We start from the raw sequence: 23,253 nt of genomic DNA on the forward strand, positions 1-23,253 counted from the left end.
GTTCGTATATCTGTTCTGCTACAGTGGACATATTGCACAATACACACCCTTAACAGCAAGCTGGATCTGTAGCAACTAGTTTGCAAGACCAAATTAGTTTTTCCCTTTGACATATGAGAAAAATCAAGTCTTATGTTTAAACAAAACAACTCATCATATGGGTGAAATATTTTAGCTGAAAGATGATGCAGCAGTGCAAAACCATGCCGTTCTCTTTCACTAAACCCACAGTCCAGCTAAGTCTTCCAATAAGTTGTAGGGGCTTAGAAATGGGTGAATGAAATTACTTTTTTAAATTTTAACTGCCTAACCAAGGAGATAGTAAATCAATGGACGGAAAGCATTGCAGTCAGATGGAATGAACTCTGAAGCTTTTCTGCTGTCATGTAACATGCAATTCAAGGAATTACATGATATCCAAAAAGCACAGCATAATATATGTTGTAAGGCACATTTAGAAAAGCATGAAATATTAGCAATCTGTGGGATTCTGATTAGGTATCCAAAAATTATTATGAAGGTAGGAAAGATTAAAGGGATGACTAAAAATAAGCATGCAAAGCAGAACATCATAACTTGCAGATTCAGTTATGACTATAAGCAAAATTATTACTTGGTCTCAACAGAATAAAGTGCTTTGCTTTCCTCATGCACCCCAATTAGAGAAAAAAAAAGAAAAGAAATGGAAACTCCACTTAAGCATGTGGTGGTATTATCAGCCTTTATGACTTCAGAAGAAATCAAACCCAAGCACTATGTAAATTTCCTTTCAGTAAATTCACCATTTGAACAAGGGATCAGTAATTGGTTTGCTAAGCACTCTGAAAATGCATAGATTCTTCCGCAATTAATACTGCAATCTTCTTCTATCTCACTTATTTTACCTTAAGCTTAACTATTTGCTAAAGAAATATTCCATAAATACACAGGATTTATTTCCCTTGAAAGTCACGATTTTATTTCCTCTTTCCTATGTCTCAGCTTCCATCTCCCTAGTTTTTTTCTCCTCTTGTTTTCTCTTCAGTATGCCTCTACACCTTCCTCTGTGGCTGGATGGACAGGATGATGATCCATTCAAACATAAATCAAACAAAAAGTGTCTGTACAGCAATTTATAGTAGTATTCCTCAACTGCTTAGTATAAAATGCCAGAAAGCATTCTGTTTGCAAGCAATCTTATAAAATACCCTTTTTTTTTTAATGGAAGGTAATATCATCAGTAAAAATAGTGTCAGTTAAAGTTTACAAAAAAAAATATTGAAGTTCATCCACATTTAACAGCTAAGCAACCAGAACAATGCCAGTAAATTCTTTTGAAAGCAACATGAGGTACAGCATTTTATAGCAAACCTGGGGATCACAAAACCACAGTGGGGGAACCTTGCTTTTTTTTCTTTTTCTTTTTTTTTTTTTTTTTGAAACACACCATTCTAGAGGCCATGCCATTTTAGGCTAAATGATATGAGGTGTGATAAATGCAAGCCTTCGTTTGAATACAAACAGATTCTTAAAATATTTTAACTGGGACTATAAGTGAAAATAAATTAGGCCAGTGGGATTTAAGTCAAGAATTCAGATTCTGTGGGATTTTCTTAGTTTACTGCCTAAAGGTAGAAATCACACAAGCTTTGAAAGTGTTTGGCCCTGGAAACAATTAGGGAATTATACTGAAATGAAATCAGTATCTTCTAACTGGCAGCATAAGAATAAATACACTGATTTTTTGTTTGTTCTTAATGCCACCAGAACAGGTGCTATCTGAACTTCCTTAAACAGTTTCTTAGCTCCTTCCTTAGCTCCCATTTTGTTGTAAATGCAACCTATTTTTTCATCATTTTTTTCTAACAGAAGCAAAGAGATGGAGATGTGCAAAATGAAGTTAGATCATGTCTTTCAGTTTCCAAGTTTAAGATATCTGATTATGCTCTTCTCAACTCTAGTCGAAATGAGAAACTGGCTGCTCCAGAGAATAATTCAGACTTTGTGCAACCACCCTTAGCTGTAGCTCTGCATTCAGATCTATATCATAGTTACAAATGAAAATAGTTAAGTCGAAATCTAGCACACAGAATGTTTATCTTCATGGCTGACAGCAGTGATGCTTCCTGTCAGCTTCCTAAAACAATCAAGAGAAAAAAATTACTCTGTGGATGTAATTCCAAGCCTGAGGTAGGCCCTATGCATCATTTAATGGCCAGAGGAGCTGCGAAAGCAGCACATACCAGGCTCTACTTCTCCAGAACTCAAATTTTCTGAAAAAAATCAGGAATCTGTTTGGAACATGCATGTGCTCCGTATTTCCAGCACATCACCTTCAAAGTTCAAGTGTAAGAAACCCATGCAGTGCACAGCCAAGTGGATTCTTTACTAGTTCCTACACTAGGACTTCCTCAGCCACACACAACATGGGCAACCCATTAATCAAACACATTACTAAGTCACTTAGATAGCTAACTGCTATTCTGTCTTATGTGAAAACCACATCTTCAATTCATTCTTTCCAGTTTGAGGATTTTACTAGTTTGAGAATCGTAACAATCACAACAAAAAGGTATGGTGGAGAAATGCAGATCCAGGACTTGTTCAAGCTCTGAGATACTCAACAAGGTTAATCAGGGAGGAAAGGAGGTTGGTTCACCCAACCACGTTATTAGCACATCTAGTCGTGTTATGCCTTACCTTTCCCTTGTTAAGTCAAAAGGTGATGTCCTACAATGACTTATTACTTTAAGCACATAACTTAATTAAAGGCTATATTCTGATCTGATGGCAGTAAGTTGTTGATGACCACCAAGAAGAGTCCTGATATGTGTTTACACTGAAGCTACAGAACTGACAGACTTAAAAAAGGCTACAAAATGTCAACTGAAAATGCATGAAAATCTCCTTTCACAAGGAAGTGCAAACATTAATTCCTAATTGCTTCTGGGTAGTTTAAGCTTAAGTAACATTTCTTTTTACTACATAAAAGTTAAAATTCAAAGATAGACTTGACACTCATGGAGTTCGTAAACAAATAATACACATGGCAATATATTACAATTAATATCATATGTAACAATCTATTATATATTATGACCTATCATATTCTACTACATACATACTTTTTCAAGTTAATCCCCTTAAAAAAAGAAGTAATGATTTATAACCTCAGCATTCAATTTTTTCATCTTAATAGGAAAAGTCTGTTTTAAAATGCATGCATGAAAACAGCACCGTGTAAAGCAAACCAGTGAAATGTTACTGAAAACCCTCCATTGCCATTCTTCAGCTCTTGTTTTAACTGTGCAGCCTTACAGGGTTTCCTCTCATATTTAACGAACGATGGGTGCTCCACTGCTACGTGTCATACGACAATGCGAATTGTTCAGGAACTTCCAGCAGCAGGGTAATACAATACAGTATAAGAGTTCAATATGGGTTAATTGCTTTGCAAAACGGGTATCTTTTTTTTATGACTCAATCCCCTTTGGGAATGTCAAAACTCCCCCCCTGCACTGACAGAAACCATGCAAGCGGGGGGCCCACTTCATTAACGGCAAGAAAACCTACTAATTTTACGTAACAAAAAAAATATAAAGAGGAACATATTTTGCCTCCAAATTCCATGAAAAATCAGACACACAAGGTGCGTGACAGGAAAATAGGGACCTAATTGTTTAGTGCCCTCAAGAACTGTTCACAACAGGTGGAAAGAAAGGCACGGAAAATTGACGCAAAGGAGATGACAAATCCTAATACAGCAATCTTTCAGCGAGCATGTAATGAAGAATGGTATTGCAGAGAAGACTCTGGGAATGGCACAGAACCAAATCAATGCCAAAAACTTCCGAATTCTTCCCTTTCTACAGGCGAGGAAGGGAACAGGCTCTTGGCTGTATTACAAAAATTCCTGCATGATCTTTTGTTATCAGGCTAAAGGACAGCTTTCTCTAACACCAGATGATGCAAAACACTGCCAAGAAGTGGATGGAAGAATAAAGGGTGAAATACTATATGTTTAAAACTAAATTAGCAAAAATTACTGTTGAAATTAATTTGATTTGATTTAAGGGTAACAAACATATTCTGTTATTTGAGATAGTCTTTATCACCAATGAAAGGCACAAATAATAAATTTTAAAAACCCCAAACCCTTGAGGAAAACGAGCACAGAAGCAGCTATTCCAATGCACTAACTTTCTTCTTTTAAGAATAAAATGCCCTTCAACCCTATAAAGAAAATGGAAGTTTAAAATTTAGTAATCCCAATCACATAAATAACAAAGGAGGATGGTACTATACCAAGGCTAAGTTAAATGACAGGTATGTAGATTAAAAGTGTAAAATTCCTTAAAGACCAGCTCTATCACACTAGTATCTAACCAGTTTTTAGGCTAGACAGTCATAAAGCAAAGCATTCCTACCCCACACTAGAGTTTAACAAACAAAACCAATGGATTTAAGTTTTCAAAAGCAATATGAACTACTTTAACAGCGCTCTGCACAAATCGAGTACTTGTTATGCAAACAGGTATATTTTTGATTATCTATCTGTAGAAAAGTTTATATATAAAATACATACAGCATTTCAATGCAACTGACCAATTTATCAGCACACTTTTTTGAAACATAAAACAGCAATGAGTATTTCCTGAGAGAAAGGCATCCTTCCTGCCCAACAAGGTATTTTCCAACTCTCCAACGAGCATTCTTGAGGGATAAGGATGTAGGGGTTAATTTTTACAAACTGTTAATGTCAGGGATGAAACTTTCCTTCATAGCAGACTATTAATGTACTAGGCCAGTCTTACCATGCTGAAAGACGAAGATTACTCTTTGAAGATTTTGTATTCCAACAACCTGTACATCTTCAAGAGAGAAAACCACAGTGCCTGCGACACAGCTTGCAACTGGTTTTGACTATACAAAAAAAAGAGCTTCCTCCACCCACCTGTGCCTAGAATATTAGATACATGGCTGGCTAAAACAATATTGTAAGTAGTAAACAGTTTTCATAGCTTTTAAGAAAATAGTCTATCAAGTGGAGTCAATAGGTGTAGAGAAGAATAGTTCTGGCTTGTAGTTACAGTCTGTGGAATTCTGAGGCAAGTATCTGAGAGGGGAAGTTTTCAAACAGGTATATGGGATGATGGGAGGAAAAGAAGCACGGGGACTGTATGGCATATATTTGCAAAAGCTATGTTAATGCTGACTTTCTATCTTCAAACCACATTTCAACTCACTTACCTGATTCTAATTAGGTTTTTAAAAAATATGGTTTAAACAGAGAAGAGAGATCGCCAAGGTGCATGATATGACTAAACTTGAGGCCACTGTGTTTAGAGTAAGACATAACAAGGATTTGAAATAAAAATAATCATTAAGTGCAAAATACAGTTGGTCAATCTCAACTTGTTTGCTTGTGCCTCTGAAGTGCCATTTCAATCTCCTTAAACTATACGCTACTCTTACTTTGAACCGACTCCTAGCAACACACGTAGTTGAATACAACTAATCCAAGAGTTTTAAAGCAAAATGAGTCCTAAAGGTCAAATTCCAAAATTAGAGCTGTAGTACAATTTTTAAAAACTCAACAATATGAATGTAGAAAAACATAAAGAAAAACTAAAAGGGCACAAGTGATGTAAAAGAATTTTCGTTTCCAAAGCTTTTAACAGGTTTGGAAATTCTTTATTCTAAGCTGAATATCCTACGCAACAATACAAAAGCAACTTCATCCCACAGTTCACCTCCACTAAAGTTCACCATTTTTATATCAAACTCTTCTTAACAGCCGCATTTTGTGCTTCTTAAAATATGGTGCAAAAAGGAACCAGAATGCCCTTCATATAGAATATATCACATGCTGGCTTAATCATGTATATGTGAAATCTTCTGCCAGGATATAAGATGCTCACAAACAGTAAAGCTGAAATGTATATCTAATTGATTTAATTTTTTCATTAAATGCTTATGAAACTATTCCAGCCAATTAGAGTGTGCTAGAAATATCTCTTGATCAATTTAAAGTCTTTTGAGTCTAGTATGCCCCTACAGCATAACACTTGCATCACTACACCGAATGAACGTTCAAAAATAATAGCTTCATCTGAAATCATGCAATCCCCATGCTTTGAGGAGAGGAGACAGAGCAAGTGGAACTAGTTAACAATGTTAACTTGTTCAGGTGGCATTACAATAAATGTTTCTGAAGACAATGTTTCTGAAACTAAATTTACAGAAATAATTTTATTTTAGAGGGAAAAAGGAGGGAGCTTCTAGTCTTCATTTTACTAATTTTACATTTTAGTTTATGAAATAAAAATGAAAATCCTTTTAAAAATAGCCTCAAATGATCCAAATAAAGCTTTTCACTTTAAACCATAAAAACAATATTGACCATTTAAAATTATGTGACATGTAAACAAATCTTCATTTTACAATTAGACTAATGCCATTTAATTTTACATACCCCACAGGTGAATTGGCACTTCATGCATTACCTTAGGATGCATAAATGTATGCAAGTGATAACACAAACTGCCAAGACTTGCCATCTGGAGAGCTAATGAACAATCAAGGGATCCCAAATTAAACTACAGAATTTTCCCTTAGAATCTTTAGGACAACACTGTCAAGTTCAATCTATTCACTTAGCCTCCAGAATCAATTTTTCAAACTTTATGACAGGTCTAATAGTTTCCACCTGTTTCTCCTGCTTGACTTTTGACTGGCACATTACCAGCCAGGGTGGAAATGCAGACAAAGACCCCTATTAGGCTCCGGCTGTTTCTCTACTGTGAGGTTGCTCAGCCATTAAATTAGTTCCAGCCCACTTTCTCCCTCCATGTCTTAATTTTTGGGGGATACAAAGATTTGGGGAAGTGCAATGGAAGAGAGACAAAAGTTTGACATCCAGTTGGTGGGAAAAATATAAGAATAGCTGAACCCACAACAGTTAAATGCTAAATTAATTTATAATTTACTACATCATTTACAAACTAAATTAACTCCTAATCTCACTAATTCAGTTATTGAGGTGTCTGTATCATATTTTCAATGATCACAAACTCGGTAAAATTTGAGAGTTCCCTACGAGAATCTGCCATGTAACAAGTGCTTATTACAATATATGATTACATAAACACAATATTGTAAATTTTTTCCCTGGGAATGATAAATGATCAATAGGTACCTATTTTTGGTTCGAGCAAAGAAAATCTTTTTTCCTTAGATATGTTTTCCTCTCATTGCAAATTCGCAACTAGAACAATGCATCATTCATCCTATCAAACTCATATTGGTTCATTTGGAAGTGAAATGTTATCAACTGTGAAGTCTGAGAGTACTTTGCTGAACTGCAAATCACATGGACTACATTACTTGATTACCCATGACAACAAAGTATTTGCAGTACCATCAACCCTAATGCTTAAACCAAATATTTTAACAAAAATCTTTTTCCCTAAAATAAATTTGTTCAAAGTTATATAATCTGACTAGGATCATCTTCCCAGTATAAACCACTTCGAGCCACAACCTGTAGTTTCCATCTTACCTGAAAACTGACTATACAAGCTGCATCGTGAATAGGAAAAGAATACATCTTTAGACTTGCACCTGTAAACACTTCATTGCATTTGGACTACTTGATGAAAAAAGGGAACTTGAGTGCTGACCACTCTGCTGATACAGCAATTTAAAGAAGAGAAAAACCAAGACAACTTCTCCTAGCTCCCTCACCTTTCTTGATAATATAATCATACACACATAATTCTGTTTACCAGAATTCACAAAACTCTGAATTATATACTTCATCTTACTGAGATGTATGAATATGTTTCTGAGATTCACCATCAAAAACAACTGTTAGCGAAGGCAAGTCTTGACCTATTAAATTATGACTTTGTTGGATTTTTCACAGTGGGCTGGAAGTGCTGTGAATATTGAAAATTAAGTGGCAAAAGCTACAAATGCTTCTACAAAATAACTTTTCCTTGTGGCTTCTTACCAAATTAGTATGTCTGTCTACGATGTCTATGCCCAAAACCCATTGCAATATCAGCTTCAGGATGAGGACACAGACCTGTGGTAATGGGGAACAGCAAAATGAGATAGCAACTTCTCAAAAATGTGTGTGCATATGAGTGTGTATGCACACACAGAGAACAGTTTGGAATTAGGAATCAAATGCAAATTTCTCTATCCGCCTCTAAATTGAAGTATTTCAGCACAAATTATCAGGCAGGCAACTCTACCACAGTGCCAGCTGTAAGACTACAAACTCATTTAATACTTTTATAACTTATCCTCATTCACAGATTCGGCGTGCACGTATTCTAAAACAAATTACATTCGTTACTTGCAGGAAGGAATATTCTGTAACTTACATCAGTCTCAGTTTAGGCTCTCTAGCTGAGAACTATAACTATTATTGCTGGTTAACTAATTAGTCACAATAACATTCAAGATGATTTAACTGATGATGTTGATTAAAAAAATTAAAAATCCCAAACAAAATTCGTGAAGTTATTTTAAACAGTAAAATTCATCTGCAATTTCTGCAGATAAATTAACAGTGGTACTCAAAAGTAGCTGCCAAGAAAAGTTATAGCTGCAGGTAGAAACACATATAGAAAAATCTGTCCTGAAGAGCAACAACTTCCCAAAGACAGTTTTTTTCCATCAGACTATTTCATGAAACGTAACAGTGTAGTCTTTGTACATCGGCTCCGACCTAAGATTTAGTAACTGTGATTTTCATATCGCTTAATCCCATTGAAAACTCTAACGAACTGCCTTCTCAAAGGTATCCCACAACTCATTCACAAGGGTCATCTATGTGACGATGAAAGAATGTCTAGCACAACCCTAATCAATGTTTAAAAAAGTTAAACAAACCACTAAAGAGCATTTTAATGAAATATTCAGTAAAAGGAATAAGAGAAAACAGTAGTGTTAAAATTAAGGCCACAATCTACTTGGTAATACTTCTGTTAAGTAACTAGTTTAGAAAATAATTTGTACTAGAAGTTGTATATAATATCCTAAATATGCCTATTGAATACCTTAATCTTTTCCAGGGTGATGTTCATACTTTGCAAGAGGAATAATGATTTATTACCACTGCCAAGTAAAAAGTTGTCACACTCAGATTTTCCTTGCCTTTATGCTTAGCATTTTGTACATTATCAATTAATATTCCATGAACAGAAAGATCTCTATGTTGTGTCCTATCCAGAAGATAGCCATGTGGGACTTTTTTTGTTTGGGTTTGGGGTTTTTTGCTAGCTTATAGGTAACAAAAGCCAAAGAGAAAAAAACCAAACCTCGTTCTGAGCATTGTGTAATTGTGAATTCCGGATGTGAAAGCTTATTTGGTATAGGCTAGATGACTATCTTACCCATCTAGAAGATTCATTGTTGTTGTGGTAACTTCACTAAAAAGAACAATCTTGCCGAGCTTCTTCGTTTGGAGATTCTGTTGATATGTTTTCAGGCTGAAATGTTCCGATGAGAAGCTTCCCATTTCAGTGATAACTGGCATGAGAGATGGAGTTACCTCCATTTTTGATTCACAGGATGAAACAAATTTAAGAGACACTGTGCTGGATGCTCTTAATCCTTCAGCATCTACATTTCCCTCAAGCCATTTCAGAAAAGCAAGATGAATTTCCTGTAGGTAAAAGAAAATAAATTAAGGCACAGAAATACAGGCCACCACATGTGAAGATATACAGACATTCCTCTGAGAACATTTTTATTCCAGTAATCATCATCTTCAAAATAGGAACATTAACTCAATTTCCTCTTCAAAGATCAATTTCTGGTGCTTGTTCTATTCCAGCCTAGCCTTACTACTTAGTACTGTCTTTCTAGACTTGAAACCATGCTTCTTTGCAGATTAATTAGGCTTAATCTTTCCCTGTAACAGGGTTTGTAGTAGTTCTCCTAGGTACTGAAGAATGGAGCGCACATGTTCCTCTGTATTATACAGGGTTTTCAAACATGCCAGTTTTCTTTGCTGGAAGCCCTTTAGTCCATCACTAAGACTTGATTAGAAGGATAAAGCAACAACTAAGAAAAACACTTATTGATTTCTTAACAGAATACCTTCTAAAAGGGTTCACACCTTCAGCTAATGGAAGCCTCACTACTATTACCTTCAATATAGACCAAAGTGGCTGTTCATTAGCTAGCCAAATGAGAAGGATGTAACTCAAGAATGCAGGCAACTACGAAAATTCTACCAGCACACAAAGTGTACACTGTAAATATGCTGTTACCCTTCTCCCAGTCAATGGCACAGCTAGCACACACTTCCTTGCAAAGTATTTTAAATGTGAAATATACACATACATAAATAATTTTATATATCTACACACCAAATTTTGTTTTTTTTCTCCCCATTTTAAATTTAAAAATACCTCTTTTTTTTTTTATGAAATGAAGAGATGAATGACTGGGATTATTACCTGTCAGGTGACACCCTGAACCAACTGTTACAACTTCACAGAACTCTTTCTGGAGATATCTAATGTTATTTTGATAGATTTGGTATGAAAAGTTTGCCATGTCTTTAGAAACCATAAGTTAACAGCTCACAGATACAGATACTGGGATTTTTTTTGCTAAGGGCATAGCTTAATTTTTGAAGAGCTCTCCTTCCGGAGTCAAAGTGGTCTTTTAGACAATATATGATACATGAAGTCACAAAAATTCTGGATTCTATTCTACTGAAAATAATGTAGAAATTACACTTACCCTCAAATTTTTAAGAGGGAGACACCTGACTTTTAATTGAAAAGCCCCATCCAATATATACCCTTTCTTCCTATTACTGCCATACCTGGGAACCAGAATGTTTCCTACACAACTGCTGAAAACAGCTCACTTGCCCTTGAACAAGGCATCTCTGAGCTCCACCTCAACTCTTTAAAACCCATAAAACACAATTAAGAGCAAGCTTCCTAAAAACCAGTTGTATGCAAGGATTTACTCCCATTTTCCAAATCCCATTGTTATATCTTAAGGGGGAATGAGACAAGTGGTCCTGTTCCTAACACCTTTCTGTAGATTTTCCATCCTCAGAAACTACATAATCTCAAGTTTCACATGGACAGCTTCTTGTGTGACATTTTTTGTATGCTGAAAGCCAGAAGACTTACTGGTTTGCAGCCCTGTAGTACAGGTAGCTGAGTACAACATGAAGAAACAATCTCTCTCCAAATGCAATCAGGCACTAGATTCTAAGCTCCAGGACAATCTAAGAGCAACTCAAGTAGACACATTTTAGTTAGAGAAATTACTTCCCCTGTCTTGGTTTCTTAAAGCTCCATCTGAACTCTTTCCATCTAAATTCTTGGATAAAATATTTAGGTTTTGGTTTTTTGCTTGGTTTTTTGTACATGCATCATAAACAATGATGTGGTATTAAAGGTTTTATTAGCAGTTCTTTGACTTGATCTACATGAAGCACTTGTATTTTCACTTCATGTAATATCATAGCTTTCTCAGACTGCTGCTAAACTCTTTACACACAATCCAACTTGTTTTACACACACACAGAGTAACTTATTAGCTGTAACTGATATCTAGAAAAAACAGAGCTTTCATTCTTGTCAGGTAGTATATGGAAAAGCTGTGCTTAATCAGAAAGTACATTTTCCTATTGCTTTCCAAATACAGAAATTCACTTGGCATAATTGAGTCCTAGACACAAAACCATAATTTTAACTCATACAAGGACAAGTTTACAGACTTAGAAAACAGGTATTAAACAAACAATGAAAGTGCTCGATACTATGTGTCAGAAAGTCCTGTATGCTTTTGCCACAGCACACTTTCTGAAAAATCTGAATTAGCACCTATTCATGTATGATGACATGTTATTACAAATTTGCCACACAGTTCTTACCATTTATCTTCCTGAGTATCCTGACTATACTCTTTCAGGTGGCTCACCACCCCTGCCCCCAGTTTTTTTAGCTTTACTTCTTGGTTTAAGTTGCTTGTTTCTAACACATACTGAACCATTTAAGAATTGTTACATGTGTATAATCATAAAGCTAATTATTCCCATAGTACACATGCTTGAGCTGATCAAAAATATAAACATGAGTAACACATAATCAAGAACAGCATTTTCCAAAATTCCTAAAAAATATGTTTTTATTCTTTTAACAAAGCAAAGTTTCAAGTGATGTCCAACTACGCGATAGAAAAATTAATTTTCCCTGTACGAGCTTCCCTCACACGAGGTCAGAGAAACGTCGACGCTGAACCAATACATTACACCGGCACAGAAAAGTAGACTTTTGTGTGATGAAATAAATACAGATAAGAAATCAGGGTTAACGTCTGTGTCAACTCCATTTAAAAGGAGCATAATCACATCAGAAGCCGAGCTGTGCGGTTTGTTGGTGAGTTGGGGCCTCAGCTTGGATTTCCACCCCTAGGCCCAGTCGCGCCGCCGTTCTGCAGCAGCCTCTGGCGGCCGTTTCGATGAACAGTGGTGGCTCGGGAGCTGTCTGTCTCTCCCCAGCTCCGGGGCCAGAGCAGGTGGGTCAGGCAAGGCAAGGGGATACCTAAACTCCCGGCCTCTGCTTACCCCGGCCATTATCAAAACCCTAAAACGCGCAGGTAACAAGCTGTAAACAAGTGTGCAATCAAAAAAGCTGCGGCTGTCGTATGCACAGACACCGACAGCAATGTCTGCGGCTAATTCCACACACATTCATACTAAAATCTGTGTTACTCAGATTATCGTTAACGCACTTTATAGACGTAATAACTACACTTGAGTGTGGCACGAATCTGTTCTGCAACTGCTATTCATCATTACCATACCAGCTTTGGATAGGAGAAGTGGAGTCAAGCTAAGTTAATTTCCTATCAAACTGTTCGTTTTTCAAACCAGATATTACGTGTGCATACTCTAAAGCAAAGATATTGCTCTTCTTTCTTAAAGTAAGAATGAAGTTTGACATGTCAACCAAACAACTCGATGACAGAGCTAATCAGATTTTCATGGTTAGAATCAATCAACTACAAATTTAGTATTTAAAATAAAACTTTTCTACCCAAATTTTAAAAAGTAAAAGCACAATATATTTTCAGTCGACTGTAAAAAAGAAAAACAAAAATCAAACCCTCCAAAACACCACAACTACCAAAACCAGAAAAGCACAACAGGAACCACCCACCACCTCTCCCTAAAAACTTCTCCCCTAGCACTGCTAAGCCCAGCAGAGATAGAAACTTTCAAAGCAGTGACAGCCTGGCTGATCTGGGACTGGGGGATCAGCCAGCAGAATTTTGGTTGTCAGCCTGAAAGCATCACTGAATGAAAAGTTGTTTTGAAGGGATAGGGAGACACAGCAGATGTTCATTCACAAAGTTCATAGGAATAGTTAAGTTACTGCACACTCTACCACTGATCAGCACACGGGTTTGTTAGGGGTCACTGTATCAAGGATTGGAGGTCTGACATTGCAAGCTGTTGAACTCAACTTTAAATGGCAATTGTTATGTAAGGAAGGAAGACTAAAAGCTGTATCTTGCTTATGATTTAACATCTGCTTTCTACAGTTTTAAGAGTTTGGTCAGCTGTGTGAAAAAACTGCTGCCTAACAAGAATTTTCTTTTGCTGTAAAATAAAAATTCTTTTTATTTTCCTAATAATTAATTTCACTTTTTCCTAATGCTTACTTAGCAGTTGAGACTGAACTAAAAGGAGAAAAGAGGGAGACAAAAACCAGCTGCATATGGACCCTTCTCTGTTGTAGTATAAAATAACAGAAAATTACAGCTCCTGATGGAGAAAATTTTATTTGCACCTGGGCTCTATCAACCAGTAAGACTTACACACAAAGCACATAAACTTTCAGTTAGCATGGTCCAAAGTAATCCCAAATTCAAGACTGTATTCTTACATTCTATATAAATGGAGAATTTTGTTGTGCTTTCTTATTTTTCTGTGTGTTCAAACACTTGCATGTATCTCTGTGTGTATCTGTTGGGCATTTTTGGGAGCCCCTCTCTTTTACCAAACTCTGTGACAACAGATCTTAAACTCTGTTTCAACAGAATTCTTCGTTAGGGCAGTTACAGCCTAAATTAATTTGGTTTCTATTGAAAACACAGACTCAAAACTAAATGAAAGCTAAAAATATAATGCCATAAAACAAACATTATACATCAGTCTGCTCACTCTCTCCGTTCTCAACAGGAGGAATGAGAATTTTAACTACTGATGCTATACCCAGTGGCTCAATATTGTGGCTATAAAATTTGATGTTATCAATTCCTTGTTGACTTAGTGAGGACAAGTATTCACTTTCTGGATACACTGATAGAACATAATTTGACATTTTTTCTGTTTCCTTTGCATAAAATGTAATTATTTCTGTCAAACTACCTCTAGCTCTGCTTCACCGTATTTAAAAAATGTTTGCAGCTGATGTATTGATTCATATATCATCAGATTAAATCACATATGCATTATGTTTATGAACCACAAGGAAGTGAAGATCACCCAGGCATAAAGTACTAGTCTTCTAGAAGAGCACATGAATAGCATGTCTGGAGCAGAGCCACATGTATAGAGATCACACCTTCAATACAGCTGACCTGCCTCTCTTTACCCATCCCCCCCCCCCCCAATTGGCTGCTTGCAAATGAGTATGATCTTAAATGTATATATTTTATATGAATTCTCTATCAGCATTGATGGAAAAACATTTTAATAAAGAGTGCACAGCATTTGGAAACTGATTTCAACTTCAGAATATAAATATACATATATAGATATACATACGGACAAAAAAGTATATCCTCCTTGTATTATACAGCTTTGCTCAACTGCCCTACAAATTTCAAGGTGTTAAATTAGCCACTGGAGAGCTTCTGTAGCATCTCTTGAATCCAACAGAAACAAACTGAAGTCAAACTTGGTACTAAGCAGTAGGCTGGCGCCAGCAAAGAATACATCTACAGTGGCAAATCCAGCCCCAAATGCTAGCAACTTAGGAGGCCAGCAGCAGGAAAAGTCAGCTATTAGCACAAGAGGGCAAGATTTTGGCAGACATTTCTGACTAATGAGGCACACAAAATGCTTTTCTGATACAGCCTGTGTTTTTACTTCCTGTAATAATGCCATACTTTAAGATCTGAAGCAGATGACAGTTTTGTAACACAACTATAGCCCCATTTAAAAACATGTTCGTACTCAACCAACATGGAAAAATGCTAAAACTAAATAAATATTAAATGGCACCAAACGCCCCTTACTGTAAATATACAGAAGATGCAGAAAAAGATATGAAGTTATATGCTATCCCTACTGCTTTCAAACCCTAGTTTATACGTATTACCTTTTACTGAAGCCTTGTGAAATTTTTTTTAAATACTAAATTTAGTACCACAACCATCCATTTCACATATTATTTTCATTTTGAAGGGGGGGGAAACCCAGTACAATGTCTTTCTCTTTAGGAAAACATTGAAGAAAACAAAAAACTTGATAGAACAACTGAGGAAAAAAAAAAATCTCATGTCAATCACAGCCTTGACAATGGAACTGGAAGAGGTTAAGAACAGGCCTGTAACCTCTTCTACAGTTACACTCACAAAGATGGTGGAAAGGTTGTTCTTTACAGAACAAAAAAATAAAAAGGCGAAAAAAGGATCTGGGGGTGTCAGTTGATACCTGCCTGAACATGAGACAGCAGTGTGCCCAGGTGGCCAACAGCATCCTGGCTTGTAGTAGTGTAGTCAACAGGACCAAGTTGGTGATCATCCCCCTGTACTCAGCTCTGGTGAGGCCGCACCTCAGATTCTGTATTCAGTTTGGGGCCCTTCACTACAAGACAGACATTGATGCCCTGGAGCATGTCCAGAGAAGGGCAATGAAGCTGGTGAAGGGTGTGGAACACAGGTCTTACAGGAGCAGGTGAGGGAATGGGGACTGTTTAGTCTGGTGAAGAGAAGACTGAGGGGAGACCTTATTGCTCTCTACAGCTACCTGAAAGGAGGTTGTGGTGAGCTGGGTGTCTGCCTCTTCTCACAAATAACTAGTGATAAGACAAGAGGGAATGGCAGCAAGTTGTGCCAGGGGAGGTTCAGATTAGAAATTTTTTCTCAGAAAGAAGGGAAGTGGTGGAGTCATCATCCCTTGTGGTGTTCAAGGAAAGATGGGATAAGGTACTTAGAGACATGTTTTAGTTAGCAATATAGGTGATGGGGGACAGTTGGACTAGATGATCTTGGAGGTCTTTTCCAACTTGAATGATTCTGTGATTCCCTCCCACAAAGAACAATAGCAGCAATTAAGTTGTAGCAGCCAGCTTCTGCAAGTTCAGCAGGACTTAGGAAAGCTGCAGATGGATCTATTATTTGTGTTTGTGCATCAAAGCCAGTGCCTCTAGAGTTTTCATTAGATAGTCATAATCACAGTCTTAATAGCATTCAGAGGTCATTCATATGTAACAACATACCCAAGCTACACATCAACACCTGGAGTCATGAATAGTTGCCCTTTTAGACAAATAAATGTAAGCTTGAAGAGGGATTTTGCAACAACTGAAACAGAAAAAACCAAACAGAACTGTAAACCACAAAGGCTATTTACAATGCATTCGAAATCTGACTTGATCATCTGGTTCCAAGCCCCCTGCCATGGGGGGGACAGCCTCCACCAGACCTGGTTGCACAAAGCCTTGAACACTGCTGGGGTGGGGGGTGGGGGGGCAGCCACAGCTTCTCTGGGCAACCCCTAATACTCAAATGATTTGATGCTTATATAACACTTATCTCAATATTAAATGCTTAACATCAATTTTAAACTTAAGTCCTCATTCGAAGAAATAGAAAAATTTAAGGAAGTTAAATAGTTTCCCTCTGCAGCCCCACTGGCTGATTTTAGCTTACCTTGTATTTACTTGTATTTTCCTTTCTTTCCATAGCTTATTAATAGCAAGACATAGTTAGCTGAGGTTACTCCTTCAGGTTAAGTCAGGGGACAACATGTGCATCTATTACTCTATTGAGCAGGTAAAAGTCATAGTATAAAAACCTGAACGAAAAAAGCCTCAGCTCTTCCCCTCCCCCTTTTCCCCATCCCCCAAAAAACTTTCTAAAGATTTTATTGCAGTACAATTGAGGTGCACTCCCATTTCATGTTCTCATGAAATTCTGTAGTTACTTGGTTGTTAACTGTTACACATTCTCACAATACTACATAACTGTGAAATGTGTTTCAGTTCATTGATAATATTTATATATTTCCTGAATCTAGATACAGTGCTAAACATTAGTTGATTGTGTAAAATATGGAAGGGCATTTAGAAAGATAGCAGTGTTTGGTAACTCTTTAAATTCACAGCCAACTGGATTTTTAGGAGTCTCTAGAGGCTTGGGCAGTTACTTTAGTCTGCAATAATACTTTCTCAAGAGAGACAGAAAAATCTAATAATTTCTCAAACATCATTCCAGAAACCAAGTTCCTTATTTTTGTCTCCACACTTTAGCATGTCTTGAAAAGCAGGTATTAAGTTACATAAATAGCTACACAGTGCATTATCTCAGCCATATGGGGAGTTAAAACAGTCACAAATAGAAGTGGGTCCATTTTGCCAACTGAGGTGTGGAATACCTAGTCTGTTAAAAATCTTTCCCTTTTTAAAGTGTTGCAATCTATCCTCCTTGTTATTGCAGTTACATTTCTTTAAACATAAAGCATCTGAGATTTCAACTCATTCCCAGTTTACGTGTCCAACAACTGCTCATAAATCTGTGCCTAAATTTGAATTGAAAATTAAATGTAGCTTTTAAGAAGCACTGTATGTGGGCAGAAAATTAGTTTATCCAATGTGCAGCAGTCTATTCTAAAAACTGGCCACAGGGGCCAGGTCAAAATTCACTGACTAATGGAAAATATATCAGATATTACCTTCTGTAGAAAAAAAATGCTGTCCATAAGGTTAAAAATAAGATAAAAAGAAATCAATTAGCAATGAGCTGCAAAAGCTGTCTTCATGACAAGTTCTTTATATCAGTATCTCTGTTGGTTTGAGCACAGAATTATGCTTAAGTATTAGACTGGTAGAAGGCACATGCTATCATTCAGTCATGTAAAACAGATACTGGCAACAAGGCAATGACGTTTTCTGTATTGTCATATGGAAAAGTACTAGAAAGTCTTAAAAAGATGTAACTACTGAAAAGAATGAGTGAATGCATGTTGGTGTAAGCAGCAGACACTTGATTTCTCTGTTTTGGCACAGTAATACATAAGAGGCTTCGCAGCCACAGGACAAGGCTACTTACAAGAGGTCCCACTGCACTGTCCTCAGCACAAAGCGTAGCAGAGCAGAGCAACAAGGAGGACAGTAGAGCAACACTGTAAGGTGCATCCCAGCTTCTGCATTTCTTACTCAGCTGCAACAGAACAGTCTGGAAGCAATCTTCCCAGCAGCTGCTCTCATCAACAAACTGTTTATTGTAAGAAAGTGGCTGGGTCAAAGGCTAAACGTCATCCAGAACTGAAAGCGTACCTTTAAAAAAACCCCTGAAGCCGTCCATGCATATGAAGAAAGCACATTACATATGAAAGAGAACCATATTTCATTCTGAAAGGCCAAAAGTCTACTTAAACAAAAACTCCTTAATTTGATGAAGCAGTATTATATAAAGTTGCACTAATTTACCATGGCTTGTGCTGATTGAGACCTGTGCGACTTTTCTAATAAAAACAGACATTTAAAATTGAATTGGTGTTTTATGGTAGAAAAGTATAGTTGTATTAAAGTATTCTAAAATATTTTATTAACACTAAGTTAGGTCTAAATTCACATACAAAATGAGTACTCCGAAACAGTAAAAATGCAGCACCAACATGTTACACAAGTTGGTAAAAACATGTTTAGGGTCAGTGTTGGCTTTTTAAAAAAAAGTATTGCCAATTCTATGACGCAGGTAGTAAGGCAAGATGAGGTACTAAATGCATGTGTATTAAATCCTTTGCAAGCACTTGCTGAGTCAGTTTGAAACTATTTGAAAAAAAACTTTTGAATGTCCATATTCAGATTTCAAAAACTTCTTCCAGAATCCCCAGCTCTGTCTGTCTAGAATCACTAGAGGATTGAATTTATCCAGGTCATAAGCCAAGCATACGTAAAAAAAATTGTAATTGCATGTTACCATATAACTACACTTAAGTATGAGAACATGCACAGAAAAAGAAAGGAACAAAGAATGTATGCATCAACTCCCTCCCCACCCCCATATTTAGCACAATTTAGTAACATCCATAACAAAGTTTTGGTTTGAACTAGAGTATACTAAAAACCTTAGGATGAAGTCTCATTTAGTACTTGGCAGTTCTTAACTCTTAGAAATTAAACAGTATATTACCCAGCTATGCAAGGTAAACTGGCATCATAACATCGCACAGTAATTGGGGTACGCTTGCTGTGACATTCTGTAAAACTGACTTTGAGGGTGAAGGATCAATAAGAACAAGGCCTACCTTCAACATAATATCACTACATAACACTTCACAAAAATGAGTGTTGCAATGAAAGGGCTGATAAATCAGAGGACTGGTAGGTGTTGATTTATCCTACCAGAAAAAGGTGTGATAAATTACGGTTTGACCATTTAATTCTTCATGACACCTACTTTGTAGCAAAACTGTTGCTTTTGGGTTATTTTTTTTGAAAAAAATATACAGTAAATGGAGCATATGTGCAACTAAGTATAGAGAAATCAGACATAAGGGAAAGACATTCCAGCTTTGTGCTAAAACCTGAACATTATGCATATTAAAGTAGGTTTAAAAAAATAATCAAAGTCATGCTTAGAAGAGTAAGTTAAGATATAAATCTAACCCTAAATGCTGTACACATTTATATTATATAACTCAAAAGTATTCTGTATTGACTAGGAAAAAAAGAAACAAAACAGAAGAATTTTGTTCTCAGCTAATAGGGCAATAAATTAGATGCAATATATTCAGCTGGTAAAAGTGGCTATGTTAAACAACTATCACATAATAGTATTTTTATTTGGTACTGAAACTTTTGAGTTCTCAAACTGAGCATAAAATTGTTTGTTGAAAGTCTTGGAATTAGTAGTAGAATGAGTTAAATAAACAAAACCTAAGAAAAAATATTTTCTTAGCATTGATAATACACAGTTCTCAGTTTAAGGTTTTCCATCAGGTTTGTTTTGCCTTTCAACAGGTTTATACACATAAAATGTGAGTGAATTTAGCGTTCACCAATATGAACTAGTAGAACAGGAGTCAAAACATTCTCCTCCTAACACTGCAAACACACATTAAACTTGAATGACAAGATTCCAGCTGTATCTCATTTTTGCCTCTTCTAAGCAAGAGCTCCTAGTTCTGTCACAGTGTAGGGTTTTTTGAGCTAAAGAAATGTCTGTAAAATATTAGGGTGAAACCACAACACATTTTCACATGTACCACAAGTCAAAGATTACAATACAGTTATGTACCTAACACTGTACACATACAGTTTATTTTGGAATCCCTTCTAAAACATGCTCAGGTTGTCATAACAGTTTATAAACTGAAAAAATTAAAAGAAACATCTTAAAAAGGAAGAATTTCTTAAGAATTATATGCTGCAATGTCAAGAACATGTTTGGTATATAATTTGTAGTATACCAACTCCAATGATAAACAGCAGTATTAAGATAACTACTAACTTTCACTGTAACTACTATCTCCTTGCTAACCAAGGACCCTAAAACACATTAGCATAACATGGGATTATTTTTTAAAAATGGTAAAATCGATGCTGTTTATTTAGCAGAGTCTATTAAAATTAAGCCTCACACTTCAAAAATACACCATATGCATATAAAGTAATGTACAATTTAGGTATCAAATCAAAAAACTCTGAAGGAAGCCTCAATAATGTTCAGTTTATCACAAGTTACTTTTTTTTTTACAAAATGTCAAATACATTATTCATATCAATGTACTATAATGCTAGTTTGTAAGATTGCAAGCTATATTTACATTAACTGCATGTTTTCAAATACAGTGTAATCTCTTTCAGGCCTTTCAGATTTAACACTCACTTTCTTTTACTGGGAGAAAAACCTTGTTCAGAATGGAAGGGATAAAACATTTTCAAAGAAAAAACAAGAAGATAGTAAGAAAATCATATGCTACACCTTCCCAAAGCTGTAAGGATCCTGATACAGAAGCAGCTTCAAGAACCAACCTCCTGAGATAGCAGCCTTCTGAAAGCATTTCAGCAATTGTCACAGATAAATGACGGGGGGGGGGGGGGGTGGGGGGGGTGGGGGGGGGGGGGGAGTCCTTTAAAGGTGGAAATACAACATATGTTAACCCTCACATGGATGACATGGAACATTTATCTAGACAAACCCTTCAGCTACTCCAGGTACTGAGCTCAATTTAGTCAAATCACACAACTCCAACCAACCATACTCAGCATAAAGAACTCACAGTATTGCAGACAATGCAGCAGAAGTCAGAGCTCATGACTGAAATTCAGGGTTTTAGGAGGGACTTTGGGAAATAAGGCACTCAGAGAAGCCAACAAGAGGAGACTAGAGATCAAGGAAATGCGTGAGTAGCCAACAGACACAAATACAGGCATCAGTAGTGCTTTTGACAATGGCATATTCTTTATGAAGGACTGTGTATTCCCTTGACTTGTCTCTGAGAATAGCCACCTGTTTCTGTGCTCAACTATTTATGTTCTATTAGAATAGAGTTGAGGGAAGACCCAATATGTCAAATAAAAGTTTGCAATACTCATTAATGCAAATGGGAACACTTCATGCAGAACGTGGCCCAAATAGAACCCTAATAAAATTTAACAACAACGCTCAGATATATCCCCTGGCATTGTTTTGCGACTCCACTGACTAGCACAACTGAAGAGAGACAACTTCACTTTATGGGTTTTTCCATTAAAATTTAGTATTAACACAGTTAAGGAAGTGGCAGGGAGTAGCAGGACAGACACAGACAGGTCTGGAGACAAAGTCCGCAAAATATAACCTTATGGAAATATTGCTGAAACTATCTAAGTGCTAAATGCTTGCTGCACAGGGGCACCAATGTAGTCCATTGTAAAGGCTTGTGACTGCAGTGCAAGGCTCAAAATTCTGACATGGTATAAAAGCTTTCAGGTGGAATAACAGTAGAGCTTAATGTAATTTTTCATTCCAGCTAAGCAACCAGTGAAAGGGGATTCTGGCTCACAAGGCACATGGCTATATTGTGCATTTCCTAGCTCCTTCCTGACCATTTAAAGTGGAAGAATTAAAACTTTTAAGCCTTATTTTAATGCTAAAAAGAAAGCTAACAAATGTCTGGGCAAGAGAGTCTTACAAAGTGACAATTAAGACTTCAACATCCTGCCCAGACTACACCTTTAAAGCCAAGAACATAGTCAGAATAAAGCAAAAGCTTTTAAAGACTGCCCATATCTACTCCAAAAATAAACTTAAAAACTGAAAGAATGGCCTTTGTTGGAGACCTTTAATTTTTACTCCTAAACCAGAGGAGTAACTTCTAAAAACAAACTGTCTTGATGGGAATAAGTTTCAGTGATTACTTCAATCAATACTAAAATGGAAAAAGCAAAAAAGTTTAAAAATGCATTTCCAGAAAAGTTCCACAAAGACATAGGAACTCAAGATAGAAGCAAAGCCTGTATACTCTGTGACACCAAGTGATTAATTTATCCTTGGTTAAATAGGGACAAATTTGGTCTCTGTTTCTTGAGCATAATAGCTGGGGAAACAGGAAACTGAAAGCAAAGCAATTATTATTTAATTTTGAATTAAGTTTGATGTGTACCTTCAGTTTGTCAAACTAGCGTTATTACATAAAATAAGGATGTGACAGTGGTTGCAAAAGTATCATTCTACCAGCAAAATCATCATACACTTCGAAGAGGAAGAAATATCCTTGCATAGATGGAGAAATGGTTGTATACAAAGCAATAAGGATAGTAATAATAGTAAGGTTTATTGCAGTCAAAAATAATTCACTGTTCCTGGACTGCTAATTGGAAGCCATCACTAGACAGGGTGGATTGCACAAGATAAAAAAGCTTGAAAATAGGTAGAGAAAACTAGAGTCCACTCCCACCTCTAACATGAAACGGTTGCTGCAGAGATAAGAGTGTATCCTTGTTGTTATTAGCTATTCATACATATCTTTTGACAGAAACACCAAATTAAATGTCATTGCTTCCC

At 36.4% G+C, this 23,253-nt stretch overlaps 1 protein-coding gene across 1 annotated transcript in view; it reads right to left on the reverse strand.

Annotated features, from left to right (window-relative positions):
- Window positions 1-23,253, reverse strand: part of HLCS (holocarboxylase synthetase) — a gene marked incomplete at its 5' end in the record, with an annotated part of 119,614 nt that overhangs the window by 67,717 nt on the left and 28,644 nt on the right. The window contains one exon of the mRNA XM_084265037.1: window positions 9,387-9,658. Within this exon, the coding sequence (XP_084121163.1) occupies window positions 9,387-9,658 (272 nt within the window). The remainder of the gene's footprint in view (window positions 1-9,386; window positions 9,659-23,253) is intronic.

This window comes from Gallinula chloropus (genome assembly GCF_964237585.1).
Source record: "Gallinula chloropus genome assembly, chromosome: 1".
NCBI classification, from domain to species: Eukaryota; Metazoa; Chordata; class Aves; order Gruiformes; family Rallidae; genus Gallinula; species Gallinula chloropus.